Source organism: Pseudochaenichthys georgianus, chromosome 14 (assembly GCF_902827115.2).
Source record: "Pseudochaenichthys georgianus chromosome 14, fPseGeo1.2, whole genome shotgun sequence".
NCBI lineage: Eukaryota > Metazoa > Chordata > Actinopteri > Perciformes > Channichthyidae > Pseudochaenichthys > Pseudochaenichthys georgianus.
In genome coordinates this window covers 9,490,572-9,513,483 of record NC_047516.1, presented here as the reverse complement: position 1 = coordinate 9,513,483, position 22,912 = coordinate 9,490,572, and the positions used below count along the sequence as shown (strand labels likewise).

Below are 22,912 nucleotides of genomic sequence, written 5' to 3'. Positions count from 1 at the left end.
ACTACTTGAGCAGGTCTCCCTTGAAAAAGAGATCAATGATCTCAATGGGATTTATCTGTATAAATAAAGGTTTGAAATGAAATGAAAATAAATTGAAGAAGAAGAATCTTGTTTTGTTGTTGTTTATGTGTAATTTCGAACACGTAATTGACTGTATTCATTGTTGGGCCTGTGTACACATTTGTTATACATTTCATTAGATGTAATTATTTAGATTGGCTTGAACAATTCTCCATAATACATCATTTGTTTTTCTAAAGGCATATGTTTTTGGAAGATATCAACCAATGAAGCTCATTTGAATATGTAGACGAGATCTACTGTGCATACAGAAAGGGGGTGTCACAGAGGGGAAGAACAGAGGTGGGGGAGATGGAGAGGAGATGAAAGAGAGGGAGAAAAGAGGGGACAGTACAGGAGAGAAAAGGTGATACAGACATCAAATAAAGATGGAAAAACGGGAATAATATCAAAGAGATGGGAGATGAGGGAGGATAGAGAGGGAGGTGCTTGGGGGAGAGACAGAGACAAAGGGCCTAAGAGAGAGAGAGAGGCGGCGTTTCTCCACTCACCACAATCATTTCTGACGGCTCCAAAGTGATGCATTCACAGCCTCGTCTGCCCCCCAGCTGCTTGCCAAAACTGCAGAGAGAGAACACACACACAAAGAAAACGTTAAAACAGAAACAAACCCAAGGCACAGAACACACAAAACACACTCTGACAGGGGCAACAGGTGCAGTCAATCTCAACTGCCCACCCATAGATGAACCCAAGCATTGTACAGCAACTGATTACCCTTATCAAAATGGAATTGTTCTATTATTAAATTAAAAAGGATACCATGGGTTCATCAAAATGAAGTATGTGCTCATAGTAGCGTCATCTTAACATGAAACAAATGAATAGCTAAATAAAGGATTGGCACTACATTAAAACAGCAGTATTTGATAAACATACCCTGGTTGTTATGATTTTGCCACTTTCACCAAGGTCTCACCAAAAGCATCATATGTTATATTGGCTTAATGATTATTGGCGCATACAAAAAAAGCCAAAAATGATAGAACTTCATATATGTTGGGTCAATGGGTGTTAATCAAAAGCAATAAGTCATACACACATTTAGCAAGCACATAATCAATCAAAAGAGATAATTTCTCTATCACTGCCCTCGAAGAGAAAAGTCAGCTAATATTTATTTTATTTTGTTGATCTGCAAACATAGTTTCTACCTACAGTATTAGGTGACAGCACTACTTTAGTTATTGTGTTTAACTGATATATGCTCATACGTTAATTCAGCATGAAAGTATTTCAAAATGGCCGTTAAAGACCAAAATGACAAATTATTCTACTTGTCGACTAAAGGAGGAAAGCCCTAACTTTCTCACATTGAGAAGGGCTGTAATCTTGGAGATTAAACATTGTAAGCTGTTTTGGAGATATACTTTCAGAAAGGCATTGTCTCTAGTTTTTAAGACAATTTGAAAGTGGTTAAAGTGATTCCACAAACGTTTATCTTCGCATAAAAGAGACAGACATGTATGATTTGTCACCAGACACCTTGGATTTGGTGCCAACATGACATGCTCTGTAGGTATTAGAGCAGTTCAGTTGAACTAACAGTTTGTGGTGTAGGCCTAACCACTAAAGAACAGAGTGTAGATAGATAAGCTTTCATGGCTAACACCTCAACATAACTGTACACAAGCTGCAAGTCTTTAAAGACCCTGCTTAACCAACTTTGATCATCACTACAAATATAACCCTTAGAGTACATGCTGAAAGCGTATACATGTATATAAGTTCCAACGCCCTTCTGTTAGCAGCTTGGTATTTATTAGCCAAATGAAACTGAACACAAAAATGTCAGCTTGCATGCCTGAGTGAAGTTACAAGCGTTGCTACCACCAGTCATTAGCTGTTGCACAATGTGAGTCTGTGTGTGTGTGTGCAGCTCACAGGTTTATGCCCTGTCGTCGCTTGTCCTGTGGTGAGCAGGAGGAGAGCAGGAGGAGAGCAGCTGATGCCGCGGTGAGAACATGTGGGACGGTCTGCTGTGTAGTCGTCACATGGAGATTTATAATCATATTTTAAAACCAGAAGCCAATAGCTTGGGTCCAAAACACAGGCACAACAGAAAGAAAACCCTAATGTTGGTTGGGCTGGAAATAATGACTATTCATTATCAGTACATTTGCTAATGGATAACTACTAATCAACAACAACAAACATCACTCTACTAATCGACTTAAAGCCCCAACTTTCTAAAATTAAGAAGGGTTGTAATCTTCTATAAAACGGTCGGATAAAATATATTTTAAGCTATTTTGGAGACATACTTTCAGCATTGCTTCCAGTGTTTTAAGGCATTTTTAAAAGCAGTTTAAGTGAATTCACAACCGTTTTTCCGACTTTCTTTAGAGACAACGTTGTACGATTTGTCACATGACACCTTAGATTTGTACCAATCTATAACAGTCTGTGACATATTTTCTAAATATCAGAAGCCATTTATAGGTTGTGTCCAAAACACAGACAGAAATAAAACCTAAAGTCGGTCAGGCTGCAACTAATGACTCTATTCATCATCAGGACATTTGATAAAGGATAACTATTCATTCACACACCAGTACAATAGTTGATTTAAATAAAGAATGCCATTCACAATTTCATAAAGCTCATGATGACATCTTCACATTGTCTGGTTTGTCAGCCTGAAAGCTAAAGACATCTTGTTTACTATCTTATAAGACAAAGAGAAGCTGAAATGATGACATTGAAAAAGCCAGAACATGAGAATGTTTTGCTGACGTCAAAGATAAATCAATCTTTGAGATATATCTTTGCGCTCTGAGAATCAACTTATCAATCAACTTACATGACTTATTGCTACTGCTCCAGGGCTGACATTTGTTCAGCCCTGTGATGTAACCCAAAAACACTACTCTAGTATACTCCGTATGTAGGAAGAAAAGAAGAAAGCGTTTGAATTTGAGACGTTTCTTTCCACACCTTTGAAAATGGCCTCCTGTCTGTGTTTACTATAATCACGCATGTCTCTGTGTTTCCCTTGTTCTGTCTAAGTGTGTGAGGCAGAAGCTCGATCCCTGTGTGCGGTGATCCCTGAGAGCAGACCGGCCTCTGAACATGTCTCGCTCCCTTTGGCATGCTCAAAGTGGCGACTCAGCATTGTTTAGGAACTGGAGGAGCGGCTGGTTTTAATGATGGAAGTGTGCTGCGCTGGGAGACGGACAACTTTCACTCTCACGTCTCCTCTCTGGTTACGTTCTCACACCGTCTATCACTCACTCCCTTTTTACTTTCCAGTCATTTCTCTCCTCCTTCCTGTATTTTCCCTTTGCTTTTCACATCCACTTGCCTCTCAACCAATACTTTCTCTGAACGCTTCTTTTCTGCTTCTTTTTCCATATGATGCCATTTCTAAACATGTCCTCCCCTTTCAACTCTTTTGGTGGACCCCTACCGTTCCATTTTGTACTCTTTTTCCTTTGACCCTTTCCCCCTCCATTGACTTTCATTTATTCATATTCTCCTTCCTGTTGTGCTTCCTTTGCCTTTGCTGTTCACTTCACTCCCTTGTTGCCTCTTATTTCCTGCTTTCCTGTTTTCTTCCCCTGTCTCCTCATCCCCATTCCCTTTCATCCTTTCTTTCTCTTCTTACTGATGGCCCTTCCTCTCTCTGGGCCCCATCAAAAAGAAGCAAACTTTCATCTCATCATATCCTTAATCTTAGTTTCACACCGGCACAGGCACTGCTTTCACAAACTCAGCCACTTGATGTAATGCTAAGATTAAAGCCTGTCTTCATAATGTGATCTGATGATGGGAGGCGTGTGGTGCAGTGGGTTGTGCGTTGGTGTTGGGATCAGGGGGTCACAGGTTCAAACCCCTCTGCAGTCAGCATGTTGTTGTGTCCCTGAGACACTTCACCCCAAATTGCTCCTGTGGGGATTGCCCACAGTATTGAGTATGTAAGTCGCTTTGGATAAAAGCATCTAACAAGTGACATTTAATTTAATGTAATGATGATGGAAACAATGATACAAATGTGGTAATTACACATTGGATAAGCAGTAATTGTTCAGAGAGAAAAAGTGAAGGGAAGTGGTTCTCAAATCAAAGCTTTGGTGCGTCACACTGATTCATTCTATGTTATCCACAGTCTTTAAACAATATTACGTATTCATTTAAACCTGCCAATTAATGTATACTTTTAGCTGAATCTATATATTTGTTGTTTTTTCCTGTTCTGGTTTGCTGCTCTAAGAAGTGATATCCAATTAGAGAAAACTATAACCAAATTCTTAATGAGAACCCTTCTCAATGTCGGGGAACTAGTAACCAATTGTGAGGGAAATTACTATTTATTATTATGTTATTGTTAGATGCAATATTCCCAGAAAAAGATTTTGAAAAAGGTTCACATTGGAGCAAACATCCTTTCTGATACAGTCGTTCTGCTATTACGCAACATGATTATATCAGGGGTTTTTAAACTAAATGTTTCACTCAGTGTTCAAAATATACAGCACCCCTCTTTTCATTAAGTGCACTGGCCAGGTGAATCCAGGGACAGTAAAAACATGTTCTTGTGTATTGGATTTCATTATCTAATAGAACTTCATTAGTACATTCAGGCAATATTTATACTACAGGCAGCTCGTGTATATTGAATAGAATGGGAGGGATGAAACCCTCTTTAATGGTCACACATGCAGAGCACACACAGTGGAATGTGGCCTCTGCATTTAACCCATCCTAGTCCCAGAAGTCTAGTACTAGGAACAGTATTCAAGTCTTATAGCGAGACGGGTGGCGCAGTGGTCTGTGCATCCGATCATCAGATCAAGGGGGAGTGCTGGGGAACTCCAGTTCGAAACCCACTCCTGCCGCCACTGCGTCAGGCCGTTGTGTCCTTGGGCAAGACACATGTATGTATGTACATGTATGATACCAATGTATACTTGTAAAAGCGCCTCGATGACCTTGAGGCGTAAAGATGGACGGTGTGGCGCAGTGCGCTGTGCAATGATCATCAGATCAAGGGGTGAAACCCGCCGCTGCTGCGTCTGTAAAGCCGGTGTGTCCTTGGGCAAGACCCTTCACCTGAACTTGCTCCTGTGGGTATTGTCCACAGTTTCTGACCATTGCATGTATCATATATGTGTAATGTGGGTATATGTAAAGCGCTTTGAGTCATTGAAAAAGCGCTATAATAAATGTAAGGAATTATTAATTTTTATTATTATTCAATGGGTTCTGTTCTCCTGAAATTCTTGTTTTGCTCACCTATCTGTATTGATGTCAGGTGCAGAAAGCATTTCCTCTAGCTAGAGTAGTTACTGTCACCTGTCAATGACACTTCAGTGAAAGATGTGTGCCATCACAGGTGCAACTTCACCAGGTCAACCAATTAAAAGTCCCCACATAGTTTCACACCCCAGGAATGTAGTGTTCTTTGAGAAACAGGTATCGTGTTCCTTGAAATATTCACAACTGGTTCTGCAGCAAAAAGAGTAGTAAGTGAATGAATATGTAGCAGAACCACCAGAACATGAACACCCCGGCGTGGATTTTAGAGTTCCCAGGGAGGAAACACATTCTGCTGGGCTCAGATTCTCTCTCAGAGCCCTCAGCCCGACTCTGACAGATCCCTCCACACTCTACTGAGGCGAGACGCATGGTCCCTGTCAGAGAGCCACTCTGTGTGTGTGTGTGTGTGTGTGTGTGTGTGTGTGTGTGTGTGTGTGTGTGTGTGTGTGTGTGTGTGTGTGTGTGTGTGTGTGTGTGTGTGTGTGTGTGTGTGTGTGTGTGTGTGTGTGTGTGTGTGTGTGTGTGTGTGTGTGTGTGTGTGTGTGTGTGTGTGTGTGTGTGTGTGTGTGTGTGTGTGTGTGTGTGTGTGTGTGTGTGTGTGATAAACAAAAAAGAAATAGAGTTTGCTATCGATAGTGAGCAGAAGAAAAACGACGGTGTGCAGACCTTTTTGACTACTGTGTATGTGTGGGCTAAACAATAATATACAAGTCAAGCTTCACATGGTTTTACCTTTCACTTTTCCGACCTACTGCATTCCCACTAAGGTAAAACTCATCGTAGGTAAGTGAGTATGTAGCCATCCAATTATGCTGTTGCCCTGACTGAACTGAGATCTGATACATCAGCTGGTGACTCACAGCAGAAATATGACAACGCAGTGAAACAACGGTATGGCCAAAGCTTTCATCCGAAAAAGTGGGTTGAAAGTTTAATGAAATTGTCAAACACATGTGTATGTGAACGTCTTGCACGCATGGTTTAAGCGTGGAGATTTATTTGTACAAGTTCGATATACCTGCAAAAAAAGAAAAGAGTACTCCATATAGGTATAGTGTGCAAGAAAAATCCCAGTTGTAGTAAAGCCCATAGCACTGCAGTGTTTTAGTATTTACTCAATAAAACCATTGCTGTTTGAACACCTCAACTTTGACAAGCCCACAATATGATTGATGACTATTTCAAATCACAGACAAAGTATGTATTGAACGAAAACATTGAGTCATCTTAAAGCAACATTTAGTTGGATGAGGTAATATGCGTTTCTTTTCTCAAATAAGTAATCTCTCCCTGGAATGCACTGGAGATGGGTCTGAGCTAGATTTCAGCAGGTGATGATATGTCACCCCCCTATCTCTGCAGAAACAAGTTGTCGCAGAGGGGAGAACAGGTTCCACCCCGGGCCAGTGACAGCTGCAGTGCCGGGGGGCAATAAACCGTGACAGCCGGCACAGAAACTAAGGCCACACACACACACACACACACACACACACACACACACACACCATGTATACATCACTTCAGGGGACATTACATTGACTTACATGCATTTCCTGGAGACTTATCCTAACCTTAACGATAACCAACACATGCCTAACCCTAACCCTTACCCTAACCAAGTCTTCACCCTAAAACAGATTTAGGTCCCCACAAGTATAGTAATGCTAGGCCACACACACGGCCACACACACACACACACACACACACACACACACACACACACACACACACACACACACACACACACACACACACACACACACACACAAAACAGAGATGTGACCAAGAGTGCATAAGAGTAATACTAAACAGGTAGGAGTCTATAGAAATCATGAAACAATACGAGATATGATATGGAGAGATGAAATAGATATAAAAAGAAAACATGTTTCTTAAGTCTGAGTTATAAAAATGTGAACAAAATGTTTGGAGTGTAATGGCAGAATCACTGACAGGGAAGACGGCACAAAAGGATAACCGCTGCTGCCCACTAGGTATAAGAAACTATTACAAAAGCTGTAGGAAACAAATCTCTGCTCGGGATATCAGATGGATAATTTGGATATCTTTATTTTCTTTAGACGGAATACAGTCTGTGTTAGTGGGGTGCTTCAGGTAATGGTAAGACATGCATGAAGTCCAGATTGAGGAACAAATCCACATGTCTGAAGGCATATACTCTGAGAGGACGGTTTTAGGACTATCGGCAGGAATTATTTTATATTCAGACCATCGCCTGGTCAACAGTTTAAACCAATCTTTGTTTTTGGCCACAGTAAAGACTATGTTGCATCCATGTCTCCATGGTAATGATGACCAGCAGTAATGCAAGGAAACCGCAGACCACTAGTCTCAGTTGTCCTGTTTGGTTGGCTCACACACCCATTCAACACTAGAGGCAGACCACCAACAAACGAACACACACACACACACACACACACACACACACACACACACACACACAAACAAACCCACATACACACACACTAGAGGCTGCCAGACAGACTCAAAGGAATGACGTAGTGGGTCATTCAGAAACATTACGATTCATTTGCAAAACAACAGGCTCATCAGTTAAGGGCCTAATTCAAAGCTCAGCAAAACAGAGCAGCACCGACATCTGCTATGTGAGCTATAGCTTAGAGAGATGACCATTCATACTTTACCTACACAATATACATATATAACACTACTGTAGATTAGTACACCACTTGATGACGACACAATGACATAAGCAGTGTGGTCAATGTTTTACTTTAGCTCAAGGAAATGACGTTTTCCGTTTAAAAAAAATAACGTTTCCGTTTTCTAAAACCTCAAGTTGAATATCATTACGTTAAGCTTCCATCTTTGGAAGTAACTAAAGTTATAAATAAACAAATCTCAAAAATAAAGTTCGATTTTTTTGATCAGGTTATTGTATGAGAAGCCATAACAACGCATAGTGGTAGCTATTAAACAAAGAATAACATTATCATTCATTAAGATCAAACGACCATCTGAAAATAAGATAAGCAGAAGAAGAGACCAATGTTTATTGATTGCTCTGAAACTTTTAAACCTGATTTTTTAACGACTTTGTTATCTAAATAAGAGAGGTATGAGGCTAATGAGTAAGAATTAGGATTTGATATATATGGAGAGTTTTGTTCCACTTATTGTTGTGCTCCTTTTTGTGTCAAAATCTGGATATGAAACAAAGTATTTCCTCTTTCTCTCATTGTTCCCATATTTCTCCACTGCACAACAAGTTATGAATATCTTACCAACAGCCATCCACTAAACAGTGTCAGCAAAAACGTTAAACCTAGAGTCTGGTCCACTTAAGATATGTTTATTTTGAATGTTAAGTGAAAGACAAGCCTGTTTCTCTTTGAGATAACCAATGTAGATAAAACAGGAGGGCTGTGTGTTTCAGAGCGGTGGAAAGCTATCCTGCCACAGTGCCGTGGGGAATTCCTGGCTTTAGTTGGTTAAACCATGGCAGGCAGGAAATGGAGCATGCTGGGTTGAAGAATGCGCAGAGAAAGAGAGAGGGAGTTTTGAAAAGTCTCAACTGAATTAGCGCCAAAATCACTTTTGCATTACAGAAACTGTCCCTGACGATATGTAAATCAAAGAGAAACCAAAGTGTCACTAACCACAAACAGGAATATTATGCCCCAGCTTTTTTGTATTCCTTTTAAGAAAAATGATATCCAGCATATTATCCACAAGTAGGTGGGGGGGGGGGGGGATAATCCAGTAATCCAGGTTTAGATCCAAGTGTTTTATAGTCCAGTGTGAAAGAATTAAAAGTGTCCTCAGAGAGCAGAAGTAGGTGACTGTCAAGCCTTTTAGTTTGTCTTTAACTGAGGGAGGAGTGTGTGTGTTCTCTCCCGCTCTGTTCTGTTCTGTCTGTCGGCTCCAGGGAGGTGTGTGTTGGTGTGTGTGTGTGTGTGTGTGTGTGTGTGTGTGTGTGTGTGTGTGTGTGTGTGTGTGTGTGTGTGTGTGTGTGTGTGTGTGTGTGTGTGTGTGTGTGTGTGTGTGTGTGTGTGTGTGTGTGTGTGTGTGTGTGTGTGTGTGTGTGTGTGTGTGTGTGTACCCTGCTCATTTCCTGCCTGGATGTGCTTCTGGGCTCCAGGCGGGCAGGCTGCTCAGGAACACATGGCCAGCCACTGTTCTGCCAGGGGTTCCGCATTCCCAACACCCACCCGTGCACACACACACACACACACACACACACACACACACACACACACACACACACACACACACACACACCCACTACTATCCCCCCTATCAGCTCCCTCTGTGACCCTTTCCAAAAACCCTGACACCCCCTGTGTACTGCAACACACAGGCACACGCATAAACACCCTCCAGTGATTTGCAGGGTACCAACCTTCCCCCACCCTCTGTTATCAACTGACCCACACTGGAATGAACACACACACAGACACACACACACGCACAGTGCCAGTTGCCCTGAGGTTATTGCTACTTGGCTAATTATTCTTTCTGCTACAGTTGGTGCTGTGTGTTGTTGATACGGTTATCTACCTGTTCCTCCAGCCTGTAAAGGCCCGTCAGCCGTCACTTTAAGAAATGGCATCCAACTGAAAAGTGTATTTACTTCTGTTTACTTTCAGCTTTGCCCACTTAGCTACTTTTATCAGAAGTGAGCAACACTCAGAGAGGAGCTATGGACACTAACTATAGGAAGTACCCTTGATTTGTTATATTGCTTTTAATTCAGTGATACAGTAGACCTTAAGTATTTCATCATGTATGCCACACTTTTCTACCTTTTCAGCTGTAAGATAATGTTTTTTTCATATGTGAAGGCTTAAAATGTTCAGGTTTTAAAAGGTCGGCCAAAATAAAAGAACCTAAAGATTTTAGAAATAGCTATTTTAACTATTTTATCACATCTTTATAGACCAGATGATCAAATTGATAAACGTCTATTATAGCGACAGACTTAAACTTTAATTTAATCTGTGAAATCTTAGGCAGGCTATCTTCCTGATCTTGTATGACCCACAACACATTCTCCTTCCTGGTTCTTTTACTTAGTAATGTAGAAGTTGGCAATGATTATTACAAAAGACACCCATTAATGCAACAGCTGTGCAAAAGAGAAATGCTTTGATATATAAATGATGTTCAAGTGATCTATTATGCTCTAACACTTTACCTCAAATTCCCAAATACTTTGAGATGCTTCCTTTTCAAAAAAATACTATGGACAGCAGGAAAACCTAATATGAATGCATGCAGGAGGCGTGGTCCAGCCAGAATTCGAAATGATCAATAGCCTTTAGTAGATGTTGCTCTCAGTCAGGAGGTCATATGTTTCGGATTTAGAAAATGACCCAACACAAAGGTCCCTTGTCCCCCTCCGTACTGATTCTGGCATGTGTTCAGTCCAACAACAACAACAACAACAACGACGAAGGAAAGGTAAACATGGAGCTGAGTGGCAACCTCGGGCAATCTGTCACATCATTCCCCATTACAATCAATTCCATTGTTTAGACAGGTGCACCATCTTTGTTTAAGCTATTTATGGCATTCTGACAGGTCTGAGGAGAAGAAACAGATATTTGCAATGAAATGGGTCCCCTAAACGTATGCACTTGCAACACATTACAACCTTTTCCCATTTATTTTTTTAACGTTTCTACCCATAATCGACAAGGTATTAAAGACACATTTTAGCATAATTCATCCCCATCCAATAAACTACGTCATTCCAAATGGTATGAAAACTCTTGTCACCATGACGTTACAATGTTGTTCGGACACATTTAATGACATGATCTTGACCTCTAGAAAAATATATACAGTAAGGATATCAAAAAGATATGCTGTGGATGAATCATTAATGAAAGTAATTGTTAGTTGCAGCCCTAAAAGTATCTCACACATCATCCCTTGTGAATCTTAAACTGTAATCCTTTTTGAACACCAGAAGAAGAACATAAGTATGATTTATATGTGCTGCTGGGCCGATTTAGTTGTCTTTGACAAAGCAAAGCATTGTTTTTTCCCTTTTTCCAATCTTTATGCTCGGCTAAATTAACGACTTGCTGGATCGAGCTTCATTTGAAACAACATTGATAGTCTCTGAATATGATATGATAACTCAATACAAGAGACTTCAACAATGTGCTAAGCAGGAGTGTTGTGTTGGGATGTGTTAAGACTGTATTTGTTGAAATATATGAATTAATTTAATAATAATACAAAAATTGTGTTTTATTTAACATACAAAATCTGAGTATTCAATACTGTACATAGCAAATATAAGACAGTCATATATTTACCTGATGAGTTTGTCTTTTGAGCTATAGTAACACATGCCCTAGTTTGAGTCACTGGAGGAGGTGAGACATCATGTCAGACTAAAACTATGTTCAGTGTAGCTCAACGTGGCACTAAGTTCCACAAGCGTGATGTACAAGTGTAAGTGTGTGTCTTTGCGTCTCCACAACATTCCCTTAATTGTCAGTGAAACCTGTCTTTTCATGCCTTCCTTACAGCTCCGTGAAATGCTGTCTCCATTTGCATGTTACAGATGAACACACTTCATTTTACAGGTGACAAGAACGGGAAGCTTCACGTGCAATGTCAGGCGAATCCCATCACCTCTCACTAAATATCACACCTCCTTTTCTCAACCCAACAGGACGTTGTTCCCTCGTTTTCCTCTGCGTGTGTAAGTGTTACTTACCAACACCTCGCCAGGTACATGTGTTCCTTGACGAACACTGATCCGGTGAGCAGGATGTACCAACAGGTAGCGATGCTGTCAGGGCTGGAACAGAGAGAACACGCAGGTGTGAATCACAGCACTCTGGGCCTCATTATACCTCACAATATCATGTGTTAGAGAGTGTAGCCCATGTGAACTTTAAATATTCCCACGTTCCTACTCATGTTCCATAACATAAATCCGAATGAATCAACGTGTTGTGACTTTTTCCCTCTTTGGCTTTTTTGCTTGTAATTCATTTGTTGTATTCGACTGTGTCAGGGCTCTTTTAAGTGGCCATTTTAGATTTGACTACCTTCCCTGCTTTTACTTCAAACAAAACTTAGTTCAAATATATTGTTTATTTCTATATCTAAATTTGCAAGGCCAAAGGTGCATTTAGTGCTGCATGGATGGTCCCATGTCCTTCATCTTTTCTCAATTTTAACATGTTGATTTGCTTAAATCATGGTGAAAACAACACAGTAAAAGGATGTGTTGTATTTTATTGCCCAGAGCGTTAACTCCTATCTTCACTGGAGGGGAGGATTCAAATGTTCGAGTTGGGAACTCATTTTCAAGCAGCACATGAATGTAGCACAGTTTACCTGGCCTGCAAATGTAATGAAAGTGAAACATATTGCATGAATACTGCCTGTGATTCGGACCGGTTTCAAAACCTTATGGGTGATTCCTTGGCCCATGCTTGAACCTTCACCCACATTTAATAAAAAATCTGATGGATAGACAAACCAAGCCACAAACATTGTTTCGTAGACGGAACAAATACATGTCAGCCATGTATTTCTGATGCGCTTGCTCTCAAAAAAGAGTTTATGCATGTTTGTGTGGAAAGATTTGAAGTTTCCTAAAGATAACACTTTTCAGTCACGTGAGATTTCAATATATATAGCTTTTATGACTTGGTTAAGCTAAAGACAAATATACACCTAGGGCTATTCTATTTATCGTCATACATTCATGGCTGAATTGGGGGGAAAACTGCAGTTTTAAAACAGCCAAGATGTATGTGTGACCTGTCTGAGTAATATGTATGTAGGGTTGCAAAGGAGCGGAACATTTCCGGAAAGTTTCCATGGAAAGTTAAGCTGGGGAATTATGGAAATATTCGATGCAAAATTAAACAAAAAACATGACATTTCAACAGATTTTTTATTATTTTTTAAGTAGAACAGAAAAAGTTTGAATTATTTTATTGAACAATTATTTGTTTCATTGAAGAACGAAAACAGGAATGTTGAGTTAAATATTACTCATCTGTGCATGTGATGGAGGAATGCACAGTGCCTGTAGGGGGTGTGGTCTCAATAGCCATGCAGTAAGCAGTGTGCTATAGCATGGATATTCAAGTGTACTTGAATGGCATCGGTTTGTTTTAGTCAAGATTATGCTAAAATATACTTTCCCCAACTATATTTAAGTTCCCTATGAAGTCAACCTTCAATTTTGAAAATGTCCAGTTTATTTCCATACATTCCCGTTAATTCCCATGGAAAGTTTCCATCTTTGAAAATTCCCGGAATTGTGCAACCCTATATATATATATATATATATATATATATATATATATATATATATAGATATGTAAGGAGAACTGAAGCTAGAGAACTCTAAAAGAAAATATAAAGTGCACAACCGAGCTTTGAATCCCTAGTGATACATTTTTCATTAGCATACATTTATTCTGAGCATGCCAAGCTGTACAGAGCCGTGATATAATGTGCCATCACTGTAAGTGGGGGAGAATCCATTAAAGATAGGCAGTCACGCTATATGGAATGAATAAACAAAGCTGAAAGTGTCTAGTAATCCGTGTCCGTCATTCACAGCAGCTGGAACATGGAACTCTTATCTGAAAGTAAACAAATCCAGAACATGGACTTTGTTACGGCCCATGCTATTTCATGTTAGCATTCGATCTATAAACACTGAATGCCAAACTAATTCACTTCTTAATAGGCTTGCAGCCGCAAGACTAGACGCAATCATACATGAAGAAGTCAGAGGAGAACGCACGGCATCTGTGACTGAGGATATGCATATGAATGGGAACATGGGAATAGAGAGACTGAGACATGGAGTGTGTTGGAAGACTGGAGAGATATGAAATGCACCATCATGGAAGGAGCAACACCTTATGGAAACATGAAATGCTCCTCTCCGTCCCCCGAAAAATAAGGCAGCAGCTGTTTTACACTACCTGTACTGTACACATATATTTGTGTTGACGCATTTAATTCATGTGCATTTACTTTGAATAACTGCTAAATAAATGTTTAAATACATTTTTAAAAAATGACAAATTGAAAGTAAAATATAAGTTATTCATTCAAGGTGACAATGTTTTAACCCTAAGACGTTTTTTAAAATAAATAAACATTTTTGGAAGAAAGAAATAACAATAAATAAATGACTGCATCGCAACAGGAGCTTTATTCCTCAAATATCCAAAGGTTTATTCAAAAAATACTTGACAAATAACATTGTCTTTTGAATTATTGTTGCAGGCGTAAGAGTGCTTGCATCATTACATTTCTTTTTTCTGACATCCTCTGTCACTTTTGACAGAAGATGTCACTTTATCATTACATGATTTGTAGTAAAAGCAGAATAACGATATCATGTTTGAAAGATCATATATAACCAGGATAAGATACTATTTGAGTTTGTGTGTGCGTGTGTGCGTGCGTGCGTGCGTGCGTGAGTGCGTGCGTGAGATGACTAATCGGACATGGCAGGCTCTTTGTTCTGGGTTAAGGTACTTACGGTAAGACTAGCCCCTGGTAGAGAGGCAGCAGAGTGTAAGGAGAGGGACGTTTCCTGTGTGTGTGTGTGTGTGTGTGTGTGTGTGTGTGTGTGTGTGTGTGTGTGTGTGTGTGTGTGTGTGTGTGTGTGTGTGTGTGTGTGTGTGTGTGGTGTGTGTGTGTGTGTGTGTGTGTGTGTGTGTGTGTGTGTGTGTGTGTGTGTGTGTGTGTGTGTGTGTGTGTGTGTGTGTGTGTGTGTGTGTGTGTGTGTGTGTGTGTGTGTGTGAGTGTGTGTGTGTGTGTGTTTATTTGATGGTAAATGAAACCATTAGGTGTCTAATGTGATTTCAGCGAGTGTGATAATACATCCAGAGTATATGGAGCCCCTCTCTCATGCTCCCATGCGTCTCAGTCCACTCTCCATCTCTCTCAGTTCCTCCACTTCCTCAAAATCCTCATTTCTCCCGTCTTTTCATGTTCTTGTCCCTCCTCCCTCTTGACATCTCTCCCCTTTTTCTCTTTCCCAGATTCACCTCTCGTTGTCTCTCCTCTGCAGTCCCCTCCTCTCACTTTTTTCTTTTTAATATACCTCCTTCTGACTCTTATTTCCTTCTTTCTCATCTCTTCATCTTTCACTAGCCTTTTGTTCATTTCTCTTCTACTCCTCCTTCCTCTTGACTAGTTTTCCTCCGAATCCTCATTCTATATGATGCTTAAATGAATTATTTTCAACATCTACCTCAGTATCCATCTCAGTATCCATCTCTTCCCACACCCTGACAGTGGTTATCAGTGGATCTTCCGACATTACCATCAGATCAATAGATCACTGTTGTCATCCGAACGGAAGTATCTCAAACCAGGATTGGGCCGAGATGATCACTTCAACAACACTTGAGTGGACAGTTTTAAAGCAGCACATCATGTGGATGATTGAGCCGTCTCAATCCAGGCTTTTGCTTATAATATATTCTCTTGAAGAATTTTGTGAGATGCGAATGTTTTAAAAGTCATACTTAAAAAGTTTTTTTTAAAACTGTACACTTATTTCATTCAGTCACTGTAAAGGATCAATCTGGTGATATTATATACTGTTCGTATTGCCAACAAATTCCATTACAAGAATAACACCAATTGTTCCAACATAAAGTATCACAGCGCTCCCATTGTTGTCCAAAGACTATTAAAACAATGTCCTAAACATAATCTTTAGCACCTCTAAAAGCAATATATGAATCTGGAAAATGTGACTTATAAAAGCATAACAAAAGTACACATGTAATGTTATTTAGCTCATGCTCCAGTAGAGTTTGAACACACTCATTAAACCGCCCACAGTAATGTTTTTGATACAATTGTTATTCTCACTAGATTCTGTGATAGTGGAGCAGGATATTATTGAAACAAATAGTGTGAAACTTGGTAAATACTGGTTATAAAACATACAAAACCACTTATTCTTTAGTAAAACAAGCATTCCTTAGCAGATATGTGAATATAAAGAAAAGAAAAGAAAGAGGGTGACAAAGAGAGTGCAGCAGAATACAGCGGAGCACTTCCTGCTCAGTGTGAGAGTGTATACTTACTAAAACAGGATGTGGTTCGCCTCATGTCTCTCATACCGGGCAGAGGTACACATCGACCTGAGACAGACACACAGAGATGTTCACTTTTTCCCACCAAACACATCTCTGGTACATTTCCAGCGTTAACGACCCATCACATATCCATCCCAAACGTCTCATCTTGGACACCAGCATTGCTATCCGTCAGCTCAGTGTCAAAGTGACCTGATACTCACTATACAGACGCATTTGTTTTAGTCTCGAGTCGTAGCAGAATGTTGCTGGGTCATTCGTCTGTTAAATCTAATTCAAAAGGGTTTGTTAAACAAGCCACATGTACAGTTTAAGTACCGTATCTTGATGTATTGATAGGTGTTGTATCACTAAAACCTATTTCATGTTTATATCCATCTCTAAATGTCAATTAAAGTGTATTTCATGTCAAATGCTTGTGTTTTGGAAAGTGCGCAAGCACATTCTAAAACCTCCTGTTCAAATGTGTATTTCCTGAACCGAACAAGCAAAGAAAACATTCCAGACTTAAGGAGGAACATTTCAAACATGCTTGGTATGAGCGGGAGAATGTCTGAAAGAAACCTGAACTTTTTAAATGATAAAGCCAGGACAGAAGCAACCTGAGGCAAAAGGTAATTGCAAAACAATTCTAAGCACCCTTAAACCTGTTAGGGTGGGCTGTGCCAAATTGAAAGAAGGCCTAAGGGTGAATAACCTGTATTTGGTGAACTGATCATGTGATTGGCCCTTCTCAAAGATCAGTGTGTAGGATAAAAGGAGATATACAGTGGCCTATAGGAGCCACTCGCCTTCCTGGAGCCAGCGTTGGTTTGTCTGTTCTGAGCTATTTTAGAGACATGGGGACGGTGGAGAATTGCTAAGATTACCCGGTAACAGAAACACAACAGTCATTGGTTTCAGGTGATTATAAAATAATTAAGAAATAAATACGAATATCTTATTGAATGTATTTCTGCCATTAGATCACCCTAAATGCATGACACTGGCCTTTATCAACCCCAAATCTAAACTCAGAGGGTAAAAGAGTAAGAGTTAGGTGAAATAACTGGACTCACCTGAGCTGATGTTCCCTGAGGTGAGAGAGGACGTCCATGTGGTAGAGGTGGCAGTAGATGGTGTGCAGGTCCTGCAAGACAATGAAATACAATGTTAATGAACATGTCACACGCTACAGAAAATACTAGATAAGTGACATCATTTAATTATCCAACATATCCACACGCAAACACAAGTAACTGGCTTTTGTAATCTGCTCTACTAATAATGGAAAACCATTTCATGAAACAAATTTCACAGCTTTTTCAAAAACACACATTTTCTGATATATTTATTACATACAATGTAAAGCTTTTAAAAGAGTAGTTCATTGTAGAGAGTGTGGGGAACGTCTCAGCACCATCTAAATTACATCCAGTGCACAGCCTTGACAGGTGCCACTTGGACCATGCCACACTCTGCCTATCAGATTGACACCCTCTAACCAGACGGACAGGCACGGCACTTACACACACATGAACGCAGTGAGACAGGCACAGATATATCCAGCCACAGACTTAAAATAGCCTCCTATCAGGGACAGCTGTCAAAACATCAAGAGGCGGTCTGTGTGTGTGTGTGAGTGAGTGAGTGAGTGAGTGAGTGAGTGAGTGAGTGAGTGAGTGAGTGAGTGAGTGAGTGAGTGAGTGAGTGAGTGAGTGAGTGAGTGAGTGAGTGAGTGAGTGAGTGAGTGTGTGTGTGTGTGTGTGTGTGTGTGTGTGTGAAGGGAACAGCTTCATGTAAGCATCTGTAGGATCAAGGCCACTGGCCACAGTGCGACTAGGCTTAACAGGTGGACTGCATGGTGACTGGGTATGTACACACACTCTCACACAGAAGGACCCACACCGGACAATTCATTAGAGACGATCCGCGCTTCTAACTTTTGGAAATACGCTCTATTTTCTATTCCAGTCTGAAAGACAGTATAAGTTATGTGTACAATATTTGAAGATTGTTTAGTAGTTTGTACAAAATCAGCAGGTTAAAGCAATAGTAAGATATTTTTGAAAAAGGATTTACTTCTTGCCAAAAGCTAGATTTCCAAAGAGATATGCATCTGCTGACTATAATACAACAGCAGAGTGCTAACTTAGCTTAGCATACGACTTTGCCTAATGTTAGCCAAATCTATTTAGCAATGTCATGTCTGTTTGATTTATACAAAAAAAAACTAAGTATAAATATGGTTATTCACCCCAAAAAATGTTGCCAGACTATTTCCTGGCCAGTGATGGGAACACTACCCCCCCCCCCCTTGTTGCCTGGCAACTGGGCCTGGCCTTTGGACCAAGGCAAAGTTAATTGTTTCCCTCATTGTTTGTGTGTGCCGAGTTTCCTGGCTGATGAGGGAGGGCAGCCTCAAAGCATACAGACAGGATGGTGGTATCAATCTGTTCACTCAACTTTCCTCAAATAAGAGGGTTTTTTTCTTTGATACATAGATACTGCACATATAGAGTTCATGTGTATGTATATACTGTATATACCAGTATGTATATATATATATATATATATATATATATATATGAGCAGACCGTTCTACTTCTGAAAGCTAATTCAAGAAAATAGTTTCTCTAACAGTCATCCCTCTTCAAAATAAAGCCAAAGCACAGCTGCAGTTTGGAAAAGAACAAACAAAGAAATGGAGAGATATAATGCAATAATCTGAACTAATACATCAGACAATGTCCTGCATCGGACATGTTTGCAGTGTGTTGCCTTTGTTGGAACTCTTCTCCTCACTGCTGGTTGTATTTACACAGTACTTAGGCAGACTGAGGAATTGTTGTTCAATCTGAAATGTACTGCGAAGCATTAAATACTAATACTGACAGCCAGACAAACATGTATGTATTTTAGGTTGTAACACCGCTCAAAGAGATAAACACATATGTGCAGAAATTATGGATTATATTCCGAAACAGCAGATACGTTTATTATGCAAATTATACAAAGCACATGAGCCATTTTAATGTAATAAGGTTAATAGACTTTACAAATCTGATCAGTGATGTTATAGATATTACTATATACATTAGTAGAATAATTGGGAAATAAAATAAACAAAGCCTCGGAAGAATTGTAGGTTAATAAAGCAGAATAACAGCAATACAGCTTTTTGTGAGAGTATACTGGTTTGTGTGTGTGTGTGTGTGTGTGTGTGTGTGTGTGTGTGTGTGTGTGTGTGTGTGTGTGTGTGTGTGTGTGTGTGTGTGTGTGTGTGTGTGTGTGTGTGTGTGTGTGTGTGTGTGTGTGTGTGTGTGTGTGTGTGTGTGTGTGTGTGTGTGTGTGTGTGTGTGTGTGTGTTACGTGTGCACTGGTAAACGGAGTAAAGCAAAAGCAGAGCTCAACACTGGGGATTGTGGAGCCTTGGAGCGGACAAACGCACCTCTGATGTGTTTTTTGCTCCGTCTGACACAGGAAGGAAGAGGAGGAGGGACAAGTGTGACGAAGAAAAATAACAAGCACCAATACCATAGAGCAGGGGTTCCCAACCCCCCGGTCCGCGGAGGTGTTACTGCCGGGCCGCAAAATAGCTGTGAGTTTAACGTAATATTTGCAGAATTATAAATATATAAAAATATTTTATCATAATATTTTTTTGCACCTATACCAGTCATATTATTTCATCAAGTAGCCTAGTTAATCTTTCACCAGAAAACCGTTGAAAATGGCTTTTATGATGTTCCGAGGGATTCGGCGGCTCAGCCTCTCGTGCGCACGAGAAAGTTACCAGTGCGCCAAGTAGGAAGAGGAGCGCACAGGAGACAACCGTTTAATTATAGACTGTTATGTTGATGTGGGGAAATGGCAGTGCATACATTATTTGAGATATATCTCAAACTCAGACTTCATTTTAAGGACATGTCGGCCAGGGGTGTAGAGCTATTTGTTTAAGCACCGGATTGGCAAAACAGGAGAGTAAACCAGTCTACCTTGATCTATGAATTAATGTCCGGGACTCTCACGGTATCTGCTGCCACAGCTGTTTTATAGAAGGAAAACCTGCTTCACTTCATGAAATGGCTGCAGGCAGCATCAGGAGGCAGCGGGAAGTATACTCAGCCTCTGAGAAGTGCAGCACCAGCGGGTAAAGAGCTGTGCCTTTTTACGCACCGCCTTCGCTGTGTTTACCTTCATCAGAACAGCTTGAGAGTGACTGCAGGCTGCTACGTGTTAACCACACACACCTCTACACACATCTCTGCACACATCGAACAGCCCGATTACTCCCCCTTTTATTTGTTTTATGAAGGAGATGTCCAGTCACCAAGGTGCATGGTGTGTGTGTGTGTGTGTGTGTGTGTGTGTGTGTGTGTGTGTGTGTGTGTGTGTGTGTGTGTGTGTGTGTGTGTGTGTGTGTGTGTGTGTGTGTGTGTGTGTGTGTGTGTGTGTGTGTGTGTGTGTGTGTGTGTGTGTGTGTGTGTGTGTGTGTGTGTGTGTGTGTGTGTGTGTGTGTGTGTGTGTGTGTGTGTGTGTGTGTGTGTGTGTGTGTGTGTGTGTGTGTGTTCTGCTCAGCTCTGTGTTTGTGTCTGTCCGACACCGGCATTTGTTTTCAAATGACCATGAACAGTAATTTACACACATCTGGCTAACTCCATAGGTAGCCTATATGCGGGTGTTCCCAAAATAAATTAGTTTAATCTTAATCTCGATGTAGTGCTAAATGCTGTCGGACGTGCACCGGAACGAACGTCACCATCATAATATCTTCTGAAAACAAATGCCAGTGGCACGCACGCACGCACGCACGCTTTATAAATGTAATGTATTATTATTATTATTATTTATTATATTGTTCTAGTATTTGTTCAGGCTGTTACATACAATTAGCCTCTGTTGCTACCTGCTGGTGGTGAGTAAATATTCAAATCAGTTCAAATTGACAACCGGTCCGTGATTTTTTTAAATGTATCTGCCGGTCCTTGGCACAATAAAGGTTGGGAACCCCTGCCGTAGAGGAAGAAAAAAACAAGAGAGGATTACATAGTGGATATAGGAAGTAAAGGTGAAATAATACATCAGGTGAATATCAGTCTCCCGGGTTTGATCCATGCACTTTGTACAACACTGCTGAGGGCTATCCTGTAGTTAGTGATGTCATAGGAAAATGCGTATTCATAGGGAAGGGTCCTCTCATTTCTCTGGGAACATATACTGACGGGTTGGAAATAAATCAAGATTGAAATGTACACTTTTGGTAAGGGTTTAAATCTTCTGATTCTTCTTACTCTAACATTAGACATGTCCAATCCTCATCTTTACCTAGATAATATAGAGTACTACCTCCACAGAAAGGCTTTTTTTTTTGCACCTGGAGCTACATTTAGTCTCTAATTACTCCCGTCTAAAAGCATTTTGGTTCCTCAGTTGCTCAGAAGGTTACTGTGGTGGAAACACCCCTATTGGAACCCTATTGGATGATTGCTTTTGTGTACATGACATTTCCCTTGGGGATTCAGAAAGGGAAAAGAAGAAGAAGAACTCATCTTAGTTCCCTTTAAGAGGAAAGCACAGTAAGCTCCTTAAGACACTGACAACTGCAAACTCTGTCTATTTAAATAAAAGTTTAAACGGTGACGGACGGCAGCTTGACCAGGACAGCCGTTTTACAGAGCGAGTTGTAACCTCCATTCACTGATCCTCAGGCGTAAACAGTGCGCAGAGAGCATGGAACATATTGGTTCACCAGGGTGAGTGGAACTGTATTGACTTCGACTCACAGTTAACTGGGTTAGTGAGCACAACAAACTGCTGCAGTAAGCGTTCCTGCCATGTTGCTGAGTGTGCATGTACAGTAAGTGTGTGTGTGTGTGTGTGTGTGTGTGTGTGTGTGTGTGTGTGTGTGTGTGTGTGTGTGTGTGTGTGTGTGTGTGTGTGTGTGTGTGTGTGTGTGTGTGTGTGTGTGTGTGTGTGTGTGTGTGTGTGTGTGTGTGTGTGTGTGTGTGTGTGTGTGTGTGTGTGTGTGTGTGTGTGTGTGTGTGTGTGTGTGTGTGTGTGTGTGTGTCAGGACATAAAGGCCTGCGGGATCTAGCTAGCATGGGGGCTCAGAGTAGATGAGACAGCCCAATACCAAGCTCAGCAGGGTTGTTAGCGTGTTCCTGGGTTACAATAAAAGCTGACTCGAGAAGACATAACATTATTTCACCAGTTACACAGTGTGTCGCCTTCCATTTATCTCAACTTAAAATGTGGGGATGATCAAACAGAAATCATTTCCATATTCTTAGCTTCTTGTGGAAGGATGATCCGATGCTTCTGTATGAGCTTTGAGCTTAAATGTCAGTATAAATCCATTCATGTGTAAGGTTGTTAGTGAGTAGGGATCACATTCATTACAATTTCCCTCAAAGAGTCCCAAAAACCCAAAAATGAAAACAAAAAATCCTAATATCAGAGAGGCTAAAAAAAGTCTTAAATGGGCCAAG

At 40.5% G+C, this 22,912-nt stretch overlaps 1 protein-coding gene across 4 annotated transcripts in view; it reads right to left on the bottom strand.

Annotated features, from left to right (window-relative positions):
• The window catches only part of LOC117458269 (rap guanine nucleotide exchange factor 6-like), a 162,377-nt gene that overhangs the window by 104,638 nt on the left and 34,827 nt on the right, over positions 1-22,912 (bottom strand). For all 4 annotated transcript variants that reach the window (XM_034098636.2, XM_034098639.2, XM_034098637.2 and 1 more), the window contains exons 2-5: positions 17,501-17,571; positions 16,431-16,487; positions 12,059-12,142; positions 573-642 (exon numbers count right to left, since the gene is read on the bottom strand). In XM_034098636.2, the coding sequence (XP_033954527.1) occupies positions 573-642; positions 12,059-12,142; positions 16,431-16,487; positions 17,501-17,571 (282 nt within the window). The remainder of the gene's footprint in view (positions 1-572; positions 643-12,058; positions 12,143-16,430; positions 16,488-17,500; positions 17,572-22,912) is intronic.